Source organism: Poecilia latipinna, unplaced genomic scaffold, assembly GCF_001443285.1.
Source record: "Poecilia latipinna isolate Pla-1442-1.1 unplaced genomic scaffold, P_latipinna-1.0 Scaffold442, whole genome shotgun sequence".
NCBI lineage: Eukaryota > Metazoa > Chordata > Actinopteri > Cyprinodontiformes > Poeciliidae > Poecilia > Poecilia latipinna.
The window spans coordinates 24,856-40,222 of record NW_015113058.1 but is presented as its reverse complement, the minus strand read 5'-3'; the positions used below and the strand labels follow the sequence as shown (position 1 = coordinate 40,222).

The 15,367-nt window shown below is 37.2% G+C and overlaps 1 protein-coding gene across 2 annotated transcripts in view; it reads left to right on the top strand.

The window, feature by feature from the left end:
- The window catches only part of ptpn6 (protein tyrosine phosphatase non-receptor type 6), a 38,095-nt gene that overhangs the window by 12,597 nt on the left and 10,131 nt on the right, over positions 1 to 15,367 (top strand). For both annotated transcript variants that reach the window (XM_015038438.1, XM_015038439.1), the window contains 8 exons: positions 7,563 to 7,746; positions 9,957 to 10,073; positions 10,240 to 10,368; positions 12,495 to 12,591; positions 12,685 to 12,764; positions 12,847 to 12,993; positions 14,042 to 14,173; positions 14,755 to 14,909. In XM_015038438.1, coding sequence (XP_014893924.1) covers positions 7,563 to 7,746; positions 9,957 to 10,073; positions 10,240 to 10,368; positions 12,495 to 12,591; positions 12,685 to 12,764; positions 12,847 to 12,993; positions 14,042 to 14,173; positions 14,755 to 14,909 — 1,041 coding nt within the window. The remainder of the gene's footprint in view (positions 1 to 7,562; positions 7,747 to 9,956; positions 10,074 to 10,239; positions 10,369 to 12,494; positions 12,592 to 12,684; positions 12,765 to 12,846; positions 12,994 to 14,041; positions 14,174 to 14,754; positions 14,910 to 15,367) is intronic.

The following is a 15,367-nucleotide window of genomic DNA, read 5'->3' as shown; positions in this document are numbered from 1 at the left end:
ATTCAAAGCAGTCGAACGTTGTCGAATGAGGATTTTTAGGAGCTGAAATGGGGCAAAGAATGTAAATCTGGTGGTTGTGGCTCAGTAAAATGGGTCCCGGTGGTGTCCTTGATGTCCAGCGCCTGCAGCAGCAGTCGGTGTTTGACTCATTTTGTCTGTTGGCCTTTTTGGTGGGGTCTCCACCTTCACTTTCGGGTTAGCTGAGACAACGTTTGGTTAGGTGGTTAGGCTAAAAATAGTCCGCCGTGACCAGCTACATTTCCTCCAGCAGCCGTTATGTTGCAAGGACAAAAAGCGTCATTTGTCTGTTTCTTTAATGTTCATTCAGTCTTTTCCTCCGGGGGATAAGCTCTCATTTAAGGAAATTTGAGGTGTTGCAGCATCTTTGTTGATCACAGTGTGAGTCAGTAATAAAACGCCCACCTTTAAGAGCTGCAGCGCATTTATTCCTACATCTGGTTCTGTTTGCTGGATTAGAAGAAACAAGAGATAATCGGCGACATAATTCAGCGAAAACACAGTCCTGTCATGGCATCAAGTTTAGCTGGGCGATAAACTGTCCCAGAAGTTATTGCGATAAGCGATAATATTGTTGTTTTGAGACCATTTTTAAGTCATGTAATGGTAAAGGCGTAATAATAAAGCAGAAGCACATTCTCAAAGATCAATAAAATTTAAATTCTAATCAATATTTAACGCTGGAACTGGAAGGTGTTTTAAATAAATAAACAAAACAACAAATAAAATTAATTATTAAGTGTCTTTAAACAAAATATTCATTCAGTAAAAGGGATAATTGAGTCCAAGGCACCAGACTGAAGACTTTTTATCAACCAGTTTTCAGTAGAAAAAGAGAAAAATGACAAATCATGCAAGTGGAAATTATTGAGTTAATTTTGATTTATCAATGATTTATTGCTTATTACAACAGGTGCAACTCAATAAATTTAGATTATTTCATAAACTCAATTCAAAATTGAACACAGATTAAATTATTTAAAGTGTTTTTATCTGTTAATGTTGCTGCTGCTCTCAAAAAAATTACATTTACTAAAAATTTTTAAATAAAAATTTCATTTTTATTTGAAACTTTGGCATGAATTACTGCATCAGAGCAGCGTAGCATGGAGACGACCAGCCCAGGTTTCTTTAGTAATCTGGATTATTGTTCTGGTGCCTCTCACTTCTCTCTTGGCTCACGGATTATCAGCGGGGTCGAGGTCGGGTCAAGTTTTGGTACCTTTGGCGTCGTGGGCAGGTCCTGCTGGGAAATGAAATCAGGTCTCCATAAAACGTTTTAGCTGAAGGAAGTACAAAGTGCTCTGAAGTTTCCTGGTAGACGTCGACTGTGAACCTCGAAAACCACACTGGACCAGAACAAATCATCTCTGACTGTGAAAACCTAAATTCTAGAAACATTTGTCTCTCCACTTCACTTCCAGACATGAAATTCAAACTAAAATCTCATCTGAAAGCAGGACTTTGGACCTCTGAGCAGAAAGTCCAGTTACTTTTCTCTGCAGCCCAGATGAAACATTCCTGATGTCTTTAATCATGTAACGTAGCTCATCTTCTGGAAACATCCGTCGTAATCCTCAATGCACTTTTTTCTGCCTCATTTTTTCCTTCCACTAACTTTCCCAAAAGTGTCGAGAACATAAAATCTCTGATAAAAAATTACATTTTAATAAACTCTAAACCACAATCATCAAATACACACTTGAAATCTCTGTGTGTGACATATTTACCTATATATGAGTTTATTATGACAGAATTACGTGAATAGATTTATTATCGGTGATATTCTAATTTATAAAGATGGACTTATATTTCAAAACGTTTTATCTGCTTTTTCACTCCTGTGAAATAGATGGAAAAGATTTGACCTGAGATGTTCTTCCAAAGTTTAAATTAGATCTGTATTTATTTTTTCATGCTGTCCTACAGCAGGAATCTTTTTTTTAAGATCTTCAGAATGATTTATTATCTTTTAAATACTAAAACAAATTAAAAAATTAAATCTTGGATGTTTATTCCTCCAATATATCTACATCTGTTCAACATCTTGTTTTTCTACCTCCAGTTTCTCACGGTTTAGTTGCATTTTTGTTCAGGATTTTAAAAAAGATCCTGAACAAAATCTATGTAGATCCATGTTTTCATATTTTCCTGCTTTTCTGCTAACTTTAATGACACTTTAGAAGGATAAAAACCTCAGAACGAATAAAATGCATCCATCTAAAAACTAAATATAAATTTGACATTTTGACAGCTACGTCTGGCTTCATTTTTTCACCTCGGGACGAATCAGAAACTTGATTTCGCGTTGAGGAAACTCGCCTGTCGGTTCTTGCGTTTTTGGGAAATGTGATCGTCTTTCTCACGTCTTTGTTTGGGGTCTAACCAAACCCTGTGGTGATGACAAAAAGAAAGTTTTAATTGTGGGGTTCTAGTTTTAGTTCCTTTGTGAAAACTTTGTGACTGATGGTGAGATATTGGTCTTAAGTGACAATAAGCAAAATAAATTTTTGAGTCAGAGCTGGTTAGAGCAGCTCAGGGAAATGCAAATGAAGAAACTGGTGCATTTAATTTGTTCAAGAAAGCTGGAATCTTTCTGTTTTTAGGTTAAATTTCAGCTAAAGTATTGTTCTGCCCTGGTTATTTCAGAATAACAGTATTAATGTCATACGGGTGAAATTCTTTACTATTTTTTAATTGATAAATTGAATTAATTGTATTTTATCTACATTTTATACATTTTGCATGCGATTAATCTACAGAACGATGGAAATTATGAGCAAAGGAAGTTAGATTGAGACCGAAATTTATTTCTTCGTTTGGTTTCCGCCCACAGGCTTCTATTTGTTTTTTTTATTTTAAGTATTACCATAGTTATTACCAGTGGCAGGAAATATCATCATCCCAGAAATAAAAGTTGCAATAAATTGTCTTTAAAACGTTGCTATTACTAAAATATGTTATTATTTTAAGTATGCTGCAAATTTTATTTCAGTTCACTTTTTCCTAAGTGCCAGTTTTCATAGGAAGCTGTTTCTGAAATGAACTTTAGTGCTTTTCTTTAGCTTTCAGTTTTATATTTAAATTGAACAAAGCAAATTGTGAAAACATACTTTTTAAAAATATATACACTAAAGTCTTTCTTTGGATGATTTGGTTAAATAATTATTAAATTATTAGTCTGTCTTTAATTCATATGGCAGATTAAGGATAAAATCCTTGATAAAATCATCATTATTGAAAAGGACTGTGACTGAGCTGTGAACATATACGCATTTCTTTTCACTTTAAGAGGAGATTTCACAAGAATTTGAGTAGCCAAATAAAGCAATAATATTTTTAATTTAACTTTCTACGACATATTCAGTTTATGTGTTGTGCTCTTGAATTAATTTACCAGTTTCTGCAAGGCATTAAAAAGTCTTGAATTATTATTTTTTTTATTTTCAGGGCGTTTATGAACTCAGACTTTCCATTCAAAGTCCTTGGTGGCGTCCTAAATTTGCACATTTGTTTATTCTTTGCTATTTCTTAAATACTGTAGTTCTTACTGATGAAACAATGTTTCATAACTCTTTGACAAAACTACAGTAGGAGTTTAAAGCTAGATGTTTATTTTCAACCAGCTAATTTGTCTTGAAAATAGAGCAGCTTTATCAAGGTTTGGCATAAAATCAAGAATGTCAGTAGTTGACTCAAACCCATCTGTAATAACCGAGACGTTTGAATGTGTTGGCACCTCTTTAAGCTGAACTGAAACAGGATTATACAGTAAGATTTTCAAGTAGTGCCCTTTATTCAGTTGTTTTATTATCGGAAAAACTCTCATTAGCGCCTGTTGCTAAATATAGCCTCTAGATGATACAGATAATTCACGTCTGCATGCGTGCTAGACGATTCTTCCTGCTGCAGTGGCGCCTTATTGAAACGCTCTGCAACCTTAATTTGGCCAGGAGAAAACTCCTTGAGGTCAACGATCTCCTTTACAAGATTCATTTTAATGCATTCTTAGCTAAACTTTGCACCAGTATTTGCGTTTTTTGCGCAGAATGCACATAAATCGATGATGTTGCAGCTGGAGGTGGAGGTTTTCCTTCCACCTGGAAACACGGAGCTGCTCTTATGAAGCATGCCGATGTCCAGCTAAGTCTGAGTGAAGGACACTAGTTTCTGCTGCATTTTGTGAAAATCAACTGCGAGCTGGAAGCTGTGCCCTCTAACCGCCCCACCCCTCCTCATCCTTCTCTCTCTCTCTCTCTTTCTGACAGTTGTCTAACTTCCCTTTTGTTTCTGCGGTTGGAAACTTTAAGTTTTGACACTTTTGAAAGCAATGGCCAGACCCCGCTTGCTTGCCTTCCTCTATTGCACACTCCATCATGTTCTTGCTTACTCGCTATCTTCCTCATCTAACGCAAACTTTCTGTTGTTTCAGAAAAGTGTGCCTGCATGCATTTCCTCACGTTACCTTGCAGTGCGCTTGTCCTGATATAATTTCCCAGAAAAAGATGTGAACTCATTAAGAAAGATTTGACTTTGGTTACTAATATAAGAGATCTGCATCAGGCTAGTTTGCAGCTTCTGCAGAGCTGCATGAGAAGAGGTTTTTTGGAGCATCGTTGCATGCGGTTCTTGAATCTTATTTCATCTGGAAGAATTTTCCAAGCTGGAAAAGCAAAAAGACAAAATTGAAGCTTGCACAGAATTAAGTAGAAAACGAGAGGCAGCTTAATTTACTGCAGAAGGTAAGCAAAGGGAGGGGCATTAGTGGATGTAACATATCGAAAGGGGGCAGGCTAAAAATACTCTGTCCTGTTCAGCCACGAAATCTGTCATCAGAAATTTTCCGACCGCAATGCAGGAAGTTTAGAAAAAGAAATCGAGAACTGTGCCTAAAATTAAGTCAGACTCAAGCTGCATTTGTACATTCATGGACTCAAAAATACACTGCAGAGTTATGGACAAAAATAAATCCAACCTGGTTATAGCAGCTGCACATGCTGTTTTAATTCAGACGCTCGTTTTTCTTAATTGATTTTATAAGTGCTTCAGATTTAAAGTGTCATACTCAATCCATGATGCAGTGATCCACACCACTGCAGAGCCTTGAACACACCGATGGCTGACCTTAGCACAAGAGTCACAACCTCGACTTTTTCTCACCTGTGAGTCTGTAGGAGGCTGGGAAATCTAAAAATAATAATAAACTTTTCTCACAGAAAGCTTGCAGAATAAAAATACATGCAAGACTCCGAGCGTGCATTTCACTTAATATGTCCAGTCGACAGCCTCACCCTGCCACACAAATTTAGTCTTCATCTTGCATAACCTCTCAGGGAACTAAAAATATAATGTAATTTCACTGTTGAGAGTGTGGGAATGTTATTTATACAACTGACTTTGTGAAACAAAGAATGTGGTTTACCCTGCCTGCAAAAGAAACACAGAGGAAATATCCTGGCCTCAAAGAACACAGCGAAGCTTAAAAGTAAGTACACCCTCGATCAGTTCCAGGGGTTCCTGGATGATGTAACCTTTGCCAGGTTCTAAAATAATTTTCATCTGACCACTTGCACTCAAAACAACATGCTGTGCATTGTGAATGCTAAATTAAAGCCCATCCCAATGCAAAGCATGCACAAAAATACTTAAAACCTCAAATTTACATTCTTACATTTCTTCTTTTACTGTTTTTTATTTGTACTGACTAACGAAAATAAGCAAAACAGATGGTAAAGTCAGTTTACTTTAAAAAGAAAGAGACATTGTAGGTATCTCATCAGTATCATTAAATTCATTTAAATACTGTAAAAACGGTGAACGTGTGTTTTATCAGTTTGCGTCAAACCTACTTGACATTTATTTTGAGGTAAAGCGAACTTGCCTAACCTAAAATAATTTTATTTCTTTTAAACACCGAACAAGAACACTTGGGTAAAGTGAGATCATCCTGCATAAAAGCTGCACAAAAAGCTAAAGAAGTGGGAAAATAAAGATAGATGTGCCTTCACATAAGCATATAACGTCACTGAGCAGAAGTTCCCCATGCAGGAGCTGCAAGTTTGGACCTGAGCAAAGAACATACACTCAGATACCACGTCAAGTCTCAGATGGTGCCAGTAAGTTTTCGTTAGTGTGGACTTGTGGTGCAGCAGAGGAAATAAAGCTCTTCTGTGAAATTTCACACTGGTTAAAAAAAGTTATATTTGGCGGTGCAAGATTTCAGGTCACATTTTGATTAAGAATTGTTCTTCTTTGATTTCCTCTGAAGGTCAAAGAGGCAGAAATGAACTGCAGCGTAGGCAGCATTATGTCATTAAATCTATTTTGATATTATAGGACACCTCGGCAGAAAATTATAAGACATACACAGGCTATTATTTGGCATGATGGAGGAAACTGGAAAAAAAAGAAGCTTTTAGCATTTTGGACAGCTACCACTGAAGCCAGAATGTGGCAAAAATGTGGGCTGTGCATTTGGATAATTTGCATTGTGATGAACTAATGTGTCTGTCAGATAGACTAATAAAGTAAGACATAACATGATGTTCGCAGAAACTTTTTTTGTGTGAGGAGCTACATTTCAGGTTTTGCATGTGCAGTTTAGCTCATCTTTTATCTTGATGCATTTAAATCTGAGAGAAAGTCATAATTTTCATCATTAATGGTTTATTACATTAAATTACTTACAGTCGATTAACCAATATTTTCCTTTTAGACCTTCATTTTATTTTGTAGTTCTGCTGCCATCCAGCAGAGTGCGCCGCTCCTTAAGCGGAGCCACTTTATTCAGGAATAAAGATGGCGGCGCCTACCAGAAGGGGAAAGAAAAACGGTTCAGAGCCTGGTGTAGCATGGAAAAAATGCTCTTTATGCGGTTCTGTGTTGAAATGTCAACAGTGGACAGCTCCTTTAAGTTTAATTTTATTAGCGTTTATTCAGCCGAGGTGCTGCATGGCGGAGTAGCTTTAGCATATTGTGAAAAATGTAGCCGTTTATGTTATGGGGACGGTTGGTCCTGTTGATACAAGAGAAAACTCCGGTTTTTAAGACAACAGCGGCTTATCAATTAATGGTTAAACTTTAGATTAACTCATTAATCAATAACTTGTACCTCTATACCCACCCTGTCTTTATAAAGCTTTAGATCCTGAAGGGAATTGATTTAATAAATGTGTTGCCATGGTTACTGCGAGGGTAATCACAAAAGTAATGGCCTAAAACTCACTTCCTCAGGCGCTCATTAGTCATTTTGTCCCTGTGGAAGTTTGCGATTGGTTTCTAACTTTTAAAATTTTGTTAGAGTTAAACTTTCTTTGTTAAAACGCTGACTTTTTTAGATGGTTAATCTAAAAAAGATGTTTTTTAGATGGTTAATCTAAAAAAGTCAACACCCGTGAAATTCACGGGTGTTTTCTCACCTTGGCCAGAGCTGCTGCAGCCTTTGTCTTCTCAGGATGAGGCTGTGAAACTTTACCACAAACGCGACTAATTTACCCCAGAGATTTTAAATGTGAATCATGAGTGTGCCTCTGCCTCCCCCTCAGGTGGTACCATGGTCACCTGTCCGGCCCAAACGCAGAGAAGCTGCTCACCGCCCGGGACGAGCCGGGCACCTTCCTGGTCAGAGAGTCGCTGTCCAAACCCGGAGACTTCGTCCTCTCTGTCCTGACGGATGAAATAAGCAAAAACGGATCGAAGAGGGTCTCTCACATCAAGATAATGTGCCAGGTGTGTCTTTTTTCTTCTTCTGTGTCTAAACAGAAATAGGAGGGCGTAAAACTGACTCACATCATGCAGCAATACTGAGGGTTATTCCCAGAGTTGTGCAGAGAGGGCTAAAATATAATTTCATTTCCCTGTCTTATGCAATAACAGATTTTTGTTCCTAATTCAACTGTCAGGTGTTGACCATCTGTTCTCTGTGGCTGCTAAAGTATTAAAAATAACTTTCTGTAAAAAGTCAAGAAAAGGAAACCGTTTCCTGGCCTCATTAGGTGTTGAATTCTATGGAAGCAGAAATGAGAAGAAATTTGTAAATAATCACTTCCAAAGTCATCATCTGCTGTTGCGATTTCATTTTTAGCTCACTGAATTCACTATTTAGCCTGTTTAAATGGAAGCTATTGTTCCTGTGCAGCGCTACGGAGGAAACGATCTCTTAAGGCTCTTAAAGGTGATTTTTAAGAAGCTTGCAGCTCAGATCAGGTGCAGTTTCACCGGTCCATCGCGCTCTAATCCTCTGAGCTTGCTTCTGTTAAAAGCAGCAGGTGAATGTGGCACCATGCACTGACAGGGAATTGCCAAAGTATTTACATCTCTAAAACCTTTTCACGGTTTTTCATGCTGTAGCCACAAACTTCAATGTGTTTTATTTGGATTTTCTGTTTCACACCCACACAAAGTAGTGCTCAATTGTGTCGTTGAAAGATGACTTCCACGTGTTTGTTGTGTCCCCTGCATGGCTTTATAATGTTTTTTTTGTTGTTTTTTTTTTACAATTACCTGAAAAGTGTGGCGTGCATTATATATATTATATACATATTTATATGTATTATAATTATAATTATATATATATATAATTTTTTTTATTTACCATCATTGACTGACATTTTTCTTGACATTAAATCTAAATTATTATCATGATGGGAAATTTTTCATGAATAAATTATAAACTACCGACTGTATGTGCAGAGCTGTGTGTTTCGATCCAGTCCGGTTTTCTTCCAGAACGGCCCTTCATTTAGCTCCATGCATTTCCACTTCTACTCACACCAGCTGAAGAAAAGTGTCCCCACAGCATGATGCTGCCACTGCTCTGTTTCATCACGTTATGTGCAGTGTCATTTTTGCTTGTCAGACAGAACGTTCCATTTTGGTCTCTTCTGACCACAGAACTGTCTTCTACGTGTTTGTTGTGTCCCCTGCATGGCTTGTGGTATCGACCAGATTCTCCTGTCGGAGCTTCGGGTCTCTGCAGCTCCTCCAGAGTTACCGACGGCCTTTTGGCTGCTTCTGTGTTTTCTGCCCTTCGTCCTTGCCTGTCAGTTAAACCATTTGTAAGAGAATCAGATTCAGACCTTTATTTCTGTCCCAATGGGCAATTAATTTTACAGCAAGTCACAACAAAAACACACCAACAATTAATATTTGGCTAGAGGGAAAATATTAATCAAAAATTTATATTAAAAAATTATACTAAAAATGTTGATACAAAAGGCCATGTCTTGGAAGGTTTGCTGTTTTTAGATTACTGGCTATTTTATGCCTTTGCAGAACAGTTGTGCATCTCACTGGTGTAACTTTTAAAGGCATTTGACTGCATGACTGGATTTTAATCTAGGGTTACTGTGCTAAAGCGGGTTGAATAAACATGCATGGTGCATTTTTTTAAAGTTTTATTTGTGTGAAAAAAGTTTTAAATGATTTATTCTCTCCACTTACTACTTTTATGCTACTTTTTGCATAAAATCTTCATGAAACACAGTTTGAAAAAATTAAACTACAGTAGGCATTGAGGCATGTCAGTGGGAATTTATCTTATTTACAACCAGCAAATTTCTCTTGAAAATGTAGAATTTTTAACAAGGTTTGGTATAAAATCTGCATTTGACTCAAACTCTTCTATAATTACTGATGAAATCTCTTGTTTGAAGGTGTTACAGCGTCTGAAATTGAGCTTAACTAACATTTTAAATAAATACAACGAAGTCTTAAAAAGTGAAAACTGGAGTTGTTAGTGAGTCAAGTTTTTATGTCCAGTATTACAGTTTTATGGCTGTAGGTCAAAAATACTCCTTGCATAGTTTGTTTAACGTTAATTACTTGATATTTTAATTGCATGGCTTTTCTTTGAATCATTTCTTCATCTGTATGAGGTTTATTTAATTGATGTTTGATCAAGTACACATTAACGGTGTAATTCTTTGTGATTTGTGCAGAATGACCGGTACACGGTCGGAGGCTCAGACATGTTCGACACGCTGACAGATCTGGTGGATTTTTACAAGCGCAAAGGCATCGAGGAGATTTCTGGAAACTGGGTCCATCTCAGACAGGTCTGACTTGTTTATGAAACTGCAGTGAGTGTGCAACGCAGCTCACAGCGTGGCCACACGGATAGGAAAAATTAACTCACACATTTGCATTTGGCCTTTAAGGGGTGTGGTGTGGCGCTTTCATTAGCGTGTCTTTGATCTCGTGTCCTTTTTCTTCTTCCTGCAGCCCTACTTCTCCACCAGGGTGATCGCGTCAGACATCGACAGCCGAGTGAAGCAGTTGGACCTCACCTCAGACAAGCCGCTCGAGGGCGAAGGGGAAAAGAGCAAAGCTGGCTTCTGGGAAGAATTCGATGTGAGATTAATCTGGCCTAAGTTGTATTTATATCAACGATTTGGTGTTTGGTTTTTTTCTTCTTTAACGGGTGAAACACAGGAACCTCCTGAAGTGGGCCAAATTAAAATAAACACCAGTCGCCTTTTCAGAAACTTTCCATCAGCGTTTCTACTTTCACTTCATTATTACAGGGCAGAAACTAGGGCAGACATTGTGTGCGACTCTCTTGTGGGGGGTAATATACAAGATGAGCCTCGTTTTTTTTTATTTTTACAGCCTTAACGGGCTTACGATGACATACGATGTCAGCAATTTGTGATCAGAGTTAACGGCAGGGTTTGTGAAATGAGTGACATCTTTTTCATTTCTGATTTAACTGAATGTATTTTTAGCAAATGAACTCACTGTTGCTACTAAACATGGCTATTCTGACCTGCGAGCGTTACCAAACTTCATTTTACGAAGCATAAACTCTGAGAGAAGCAACAAGAGTTCACAACTGGAAACTAAAATTAGGATGTTTCAGATTACCCACCAACCACGTGTCATTTACACACATATTAATGTTACTTCATGGTAATAGTGGAGGAAACATTCAGAGACATTAGTCAAATAAGACTTCATTAAAATATGTAAGGTTTAGATGTAAACGGTGCATCTTTTGACTTTTATATTTTAGATTATATCAACTTCCTCTTATTTCTTCATTCTTTGCTTCGGAGTTTTTTAATCTTTCAAGGTGTCTACTGAATTTTCCTCTACACTCTCAAAGTATTTCCGGCAGGTTTCTCACCCATTTTATCATTATTTTAGAGGGGAGTTTTTGTTGCTAAGCTCCACAACAAGAACAAATAAACAGAAAGCCTTAAATTTTAGTTTTGATGCCTTTGTTCCTAGCAGCCTGTCACAAAGACTTTCTTTCTGCAATAACATTCAAAGCTAAAGAGTTTTTGCCAGAACATTAATTAAAAAAAAAAATCGTTCAGATCTCGTGTCAAAAGTTTACAAGAATTTTTAATGTTTCATAAGATCACCTCTTTCAGATGCTGCTTGTCTGCTGTAAGGTTTATGGCCTCACACTTCTTCTTTTGTCTTCTTCTTGTTAAATTTCCTCTTTTTTTTTGACACTGCACATCATGCCGAAGGTTTTTTTTTTTTTTTTTTCTGAAAAATCCAAAAAACAAACAAAAAAATCTGCCTCAAATGCTGGAGAAGCTGAAGAAACTCAAACGGACTCAGGACTACTTCGGCCTTATCAGACCAACATTTAAGCTGAAATGAGTAATTTAAACAAAAATATATGTTTGTAAGATGATTTGGGTAAAGGTGACACTGCATGAGAGTTGCAGTGACTTTTTAATCTGACTTTTTAAATTAAAGTCAGATTTTATGTTGGGTTTTACTGGTGAGAAACTGCAAGAGTCTCACCTATTTTTATTAAATAGCTTTATTCATCTATAAGCAAAAGTTTAGAGTTTTCATTTTTATATTTCATATATATTTTATATTTTTATTTCTAAATAAAATATTACAAACCTGGACAACTATCAAAAGATGCTCATCCATTGCCTTGAACATGTGTTTAAAATCACTTAGCTTAATTAACAAACACATGGCTTTTCTGCTGAAACGATCAAACTGCTGTATGTCTCAACCTGCGTCAGGTTATTGCATAAATATTGCAAATATTATTGTAGTAGTAGAGATAACACCCATAACTCCCACTTGGGAAAAAAATAATGGCAGTAGTTACTGTGAATGTGCTGAATGTATTATAAAATATTAAGAATAACTAATTTATTGTTATTAATGTTATTAAATAATGGTTTATGTTAATGTAAACAAGCTGTAAATATTAACATAAATGTATTATTATTGCAGTAATATTTTATTTTACTTAAAACAATATTTAATTGTGAAATGTTGCTTAGTATACTTATGAAGCAGCATAGAGTAGAAATAATCCATATTAGTAAATGTAGTTTAATCCCTCCCATCCCGCCCATTTTATTCCACTGGCTTAAAATCTGGTGGCTTTAATGTAAAGCTGCGTCTTTGTTGCATTTCTGTTTTTGTGTAAATCTGACCTGGTTAATGTTAAATTTTGATATTAAACGTAGTTGTGTGACTTCTTGTGCCGACAGGCTCTCCAGAAGATGGAGGCGAAGGTGAAGAAGAGCAGAGAGGAAGGTCAAAGACCAGAGAACAAGAGCAAAAACAGATACAAGAACATCCTTCCATGTGAGTTTGATTCTGTAAATAAGATCCACGCAGTCTGCCGCTGAATGCGACCAATTACTCCGTTTCCTCACGCCATTTGTTTCCTCTCGCAAGTCAACGACACCAGAGTCATCCTGCAGAACGCTGATCCCAACGTTGTCGGCTCAGATTACATAAACGCCAACTACGTGAAAGTAAGTCGCTGCAGACTCGAAGGCAAACGGCACCGGGCTCGTTGCTTTGTTTGTGCGTTGATTCTCTGATCCGTCTTTGCAGGACAAACTCGGGGAGGCCGGAGGACAGAAAGTTTACATCGCCACCCAGGGTTGCCTAGCAACAACTGTGAACGACTTCTGGCAGATGGTGTGGCAAGAGAAAACGCATGTGATCGTCATGACGACGCGAGAGGTTGAGAAAGGCCGGGTGGGTATCAAAAACTATGCCAAACTTCTCATTAAGCATCATTAAAAACATTTGGACTGATAAACATAAGTTATTAGGATTAATTAGAAGAATAAGTTATTATAGTTTAGATAGAAAGAAAACCATGAATACAGTGGGAAAGTAATTACTCTCTCTACGCTTTTATACATTTGGTCATTTTCTTGTTTCAAAATGACGAAGGGGGGAGACGTCCTTTACTCTGAAGGCCCTAAATAAACTCAAGTGCAATCAATTTGCTTCACCAACTACACTGCTCAAAAAAATAAAGGGAACACTCAAATAACACATCCTAGATCTGAATGAATGAAATATTCTCATTGAATACTTTGTTCTGTACAAAGTTGAATGTGCTGACAACAAAATCACACAAAAATCATCAATGGAAATCAAATTTATTAACCAATGGAGGCCTGGATTTGGAGCCACACACAAAATTAAAGTGAAATGTTCCCTTTATTTTTTTGAGCAGTATACTTCATTATTAAACATTGTGCAGTTTAGTCTCAGCATAAATAAAGCTACTGTGAGATGACTTCACATGTTTATATTGTAAAATGTAGCAAACACATGGAACACCACGTCTCCCTGAATATACCACAGTGAAACACGGCGGTGGCAGCAGCATGCTGTGTGGCTAGTTTTCTTCAGCAGAAGTTGAGAAGTTGATCAGAGTTGATGGAAAGATGGATGGATGGGCAACAAAGACACTAAACACACAACCAGAGCAAAAGCTAAATTCAGAATCAAAATCTCTAAACTTGAAAATTAAGGGAGTGAGGCTAAACATAAGTGCATGCCACACTTTTCAGATTTTATTTGTGTAAAAAAAAAAATCCAAGTGTACTTTCTTTTCTATTTCACAGTTATACCCTTTGTGATAGTAGTTAATAGTTCTGTGAGTGAAAAGAGGAAGGTGCTAAAATCTAGTAGTTGTCATGAAATGTTTGTGACAACTTTGAACTTCTGAAGTGCAGAAGAAGCAAATGAAACGTTGGTAAACGTGTTTGTTCTCTCTAACGTTGTGCAGAATAAATGTGTGCCGTACTGGCCTGATTGCCAAGAACCCAAGGAGGTCGGCGCCTACGTGGTTTCCTGCGAGTCGGAGTTGGAAGCTACGGACTACAAAGTCCGACTTTTGCATATTGCTCCTGTGAACCAGGTATTTTGTATTTGTATTTATTTATTTATTTAAAAGTGCTTTGTAAAAACAAATAATGCAAGTCACCAGTAGAGCACATGTGCATACATAACCACGAACAAAATAATTAGCTTACCGCTACTTTTCTGTTTGAAAATGAGTAGAAAGAAGTGAACGTTTGTTTCATCCCAATTAAATTAAATGTGTCGCCTACCGACTCAGTAATTATGTTGTGGTGTTTATATTCCTGTTAAATTTATATGCTAAAGAACCAACAAATAAGTTATTTTATATAAAACAAGATAATTACAAACTGACCCATGATAATAATAGTAAAAATGACAACTAGCATCAGAATATTTACCAACTCCTTGCCAATGTGCACCAAATAATATACTGCATAACCTGAGTTACATAACAAATAAAATAAATAAAAACACTAATGATGTTAATTAAGATGGTAGAATAACAACGACCGTTTCCTAATAATGGTAAAAGTAGCAGAAGGAATGAACTTTCAAACCTCTAACATCTGCACATTTATGTGAACGTATCTTTAGTTTCTTTTTGTATTCTGACTTTTTTATTTGTTTTCTCCGCAGCCCAAGCTCTCCCGTCCCATTTGGCACTACCAGTACCTCAGCTGGCCGGACCACGGCGTCCCCCAGCAGCCGGGCGGCGTCCTCAGCTTCCTCACACAAGTCAACGCTAAACAGGCCGATTACCCCGAGGCCGGCCCCATGATCATCCACTGCAGGTACCCACCGGCTAAACCCCGAAAGAGTAGCGCGGCGTCATGTTTTGTTGCAAAGCACATGCTTCATAATCCTGCTCTAACAGGTAATGCTTTAAGATTAAAAAGAACATTTTTCCGGGATTACGATTGGTACGGCTATAAGTCTTGGAGTTTGTTTTCTATAGGATTTGAGGCCAGTTTCATTTTGCAGCACAGAAAAAAATGTGTTTATTGAAAGAATTGCCTTAGAATTAGGGCTGCACACTATTAGGAAAACATGCGGCAATTCTGGTGAATTTTGCATTAGCACTATGACTTGCAATAAATAAAGGGTCGTCATGTTTTTCTGCTTTAAATTCACAGCAGATATAGATCCCAGATTAGGAGACGTCTGCCTAGCCATTCATCTAATCAACAGCATGAAGATTTTATTGAAAAACAGGACAGCTATGTGCAGCTGCAAAAAAGCAAAAGAAACC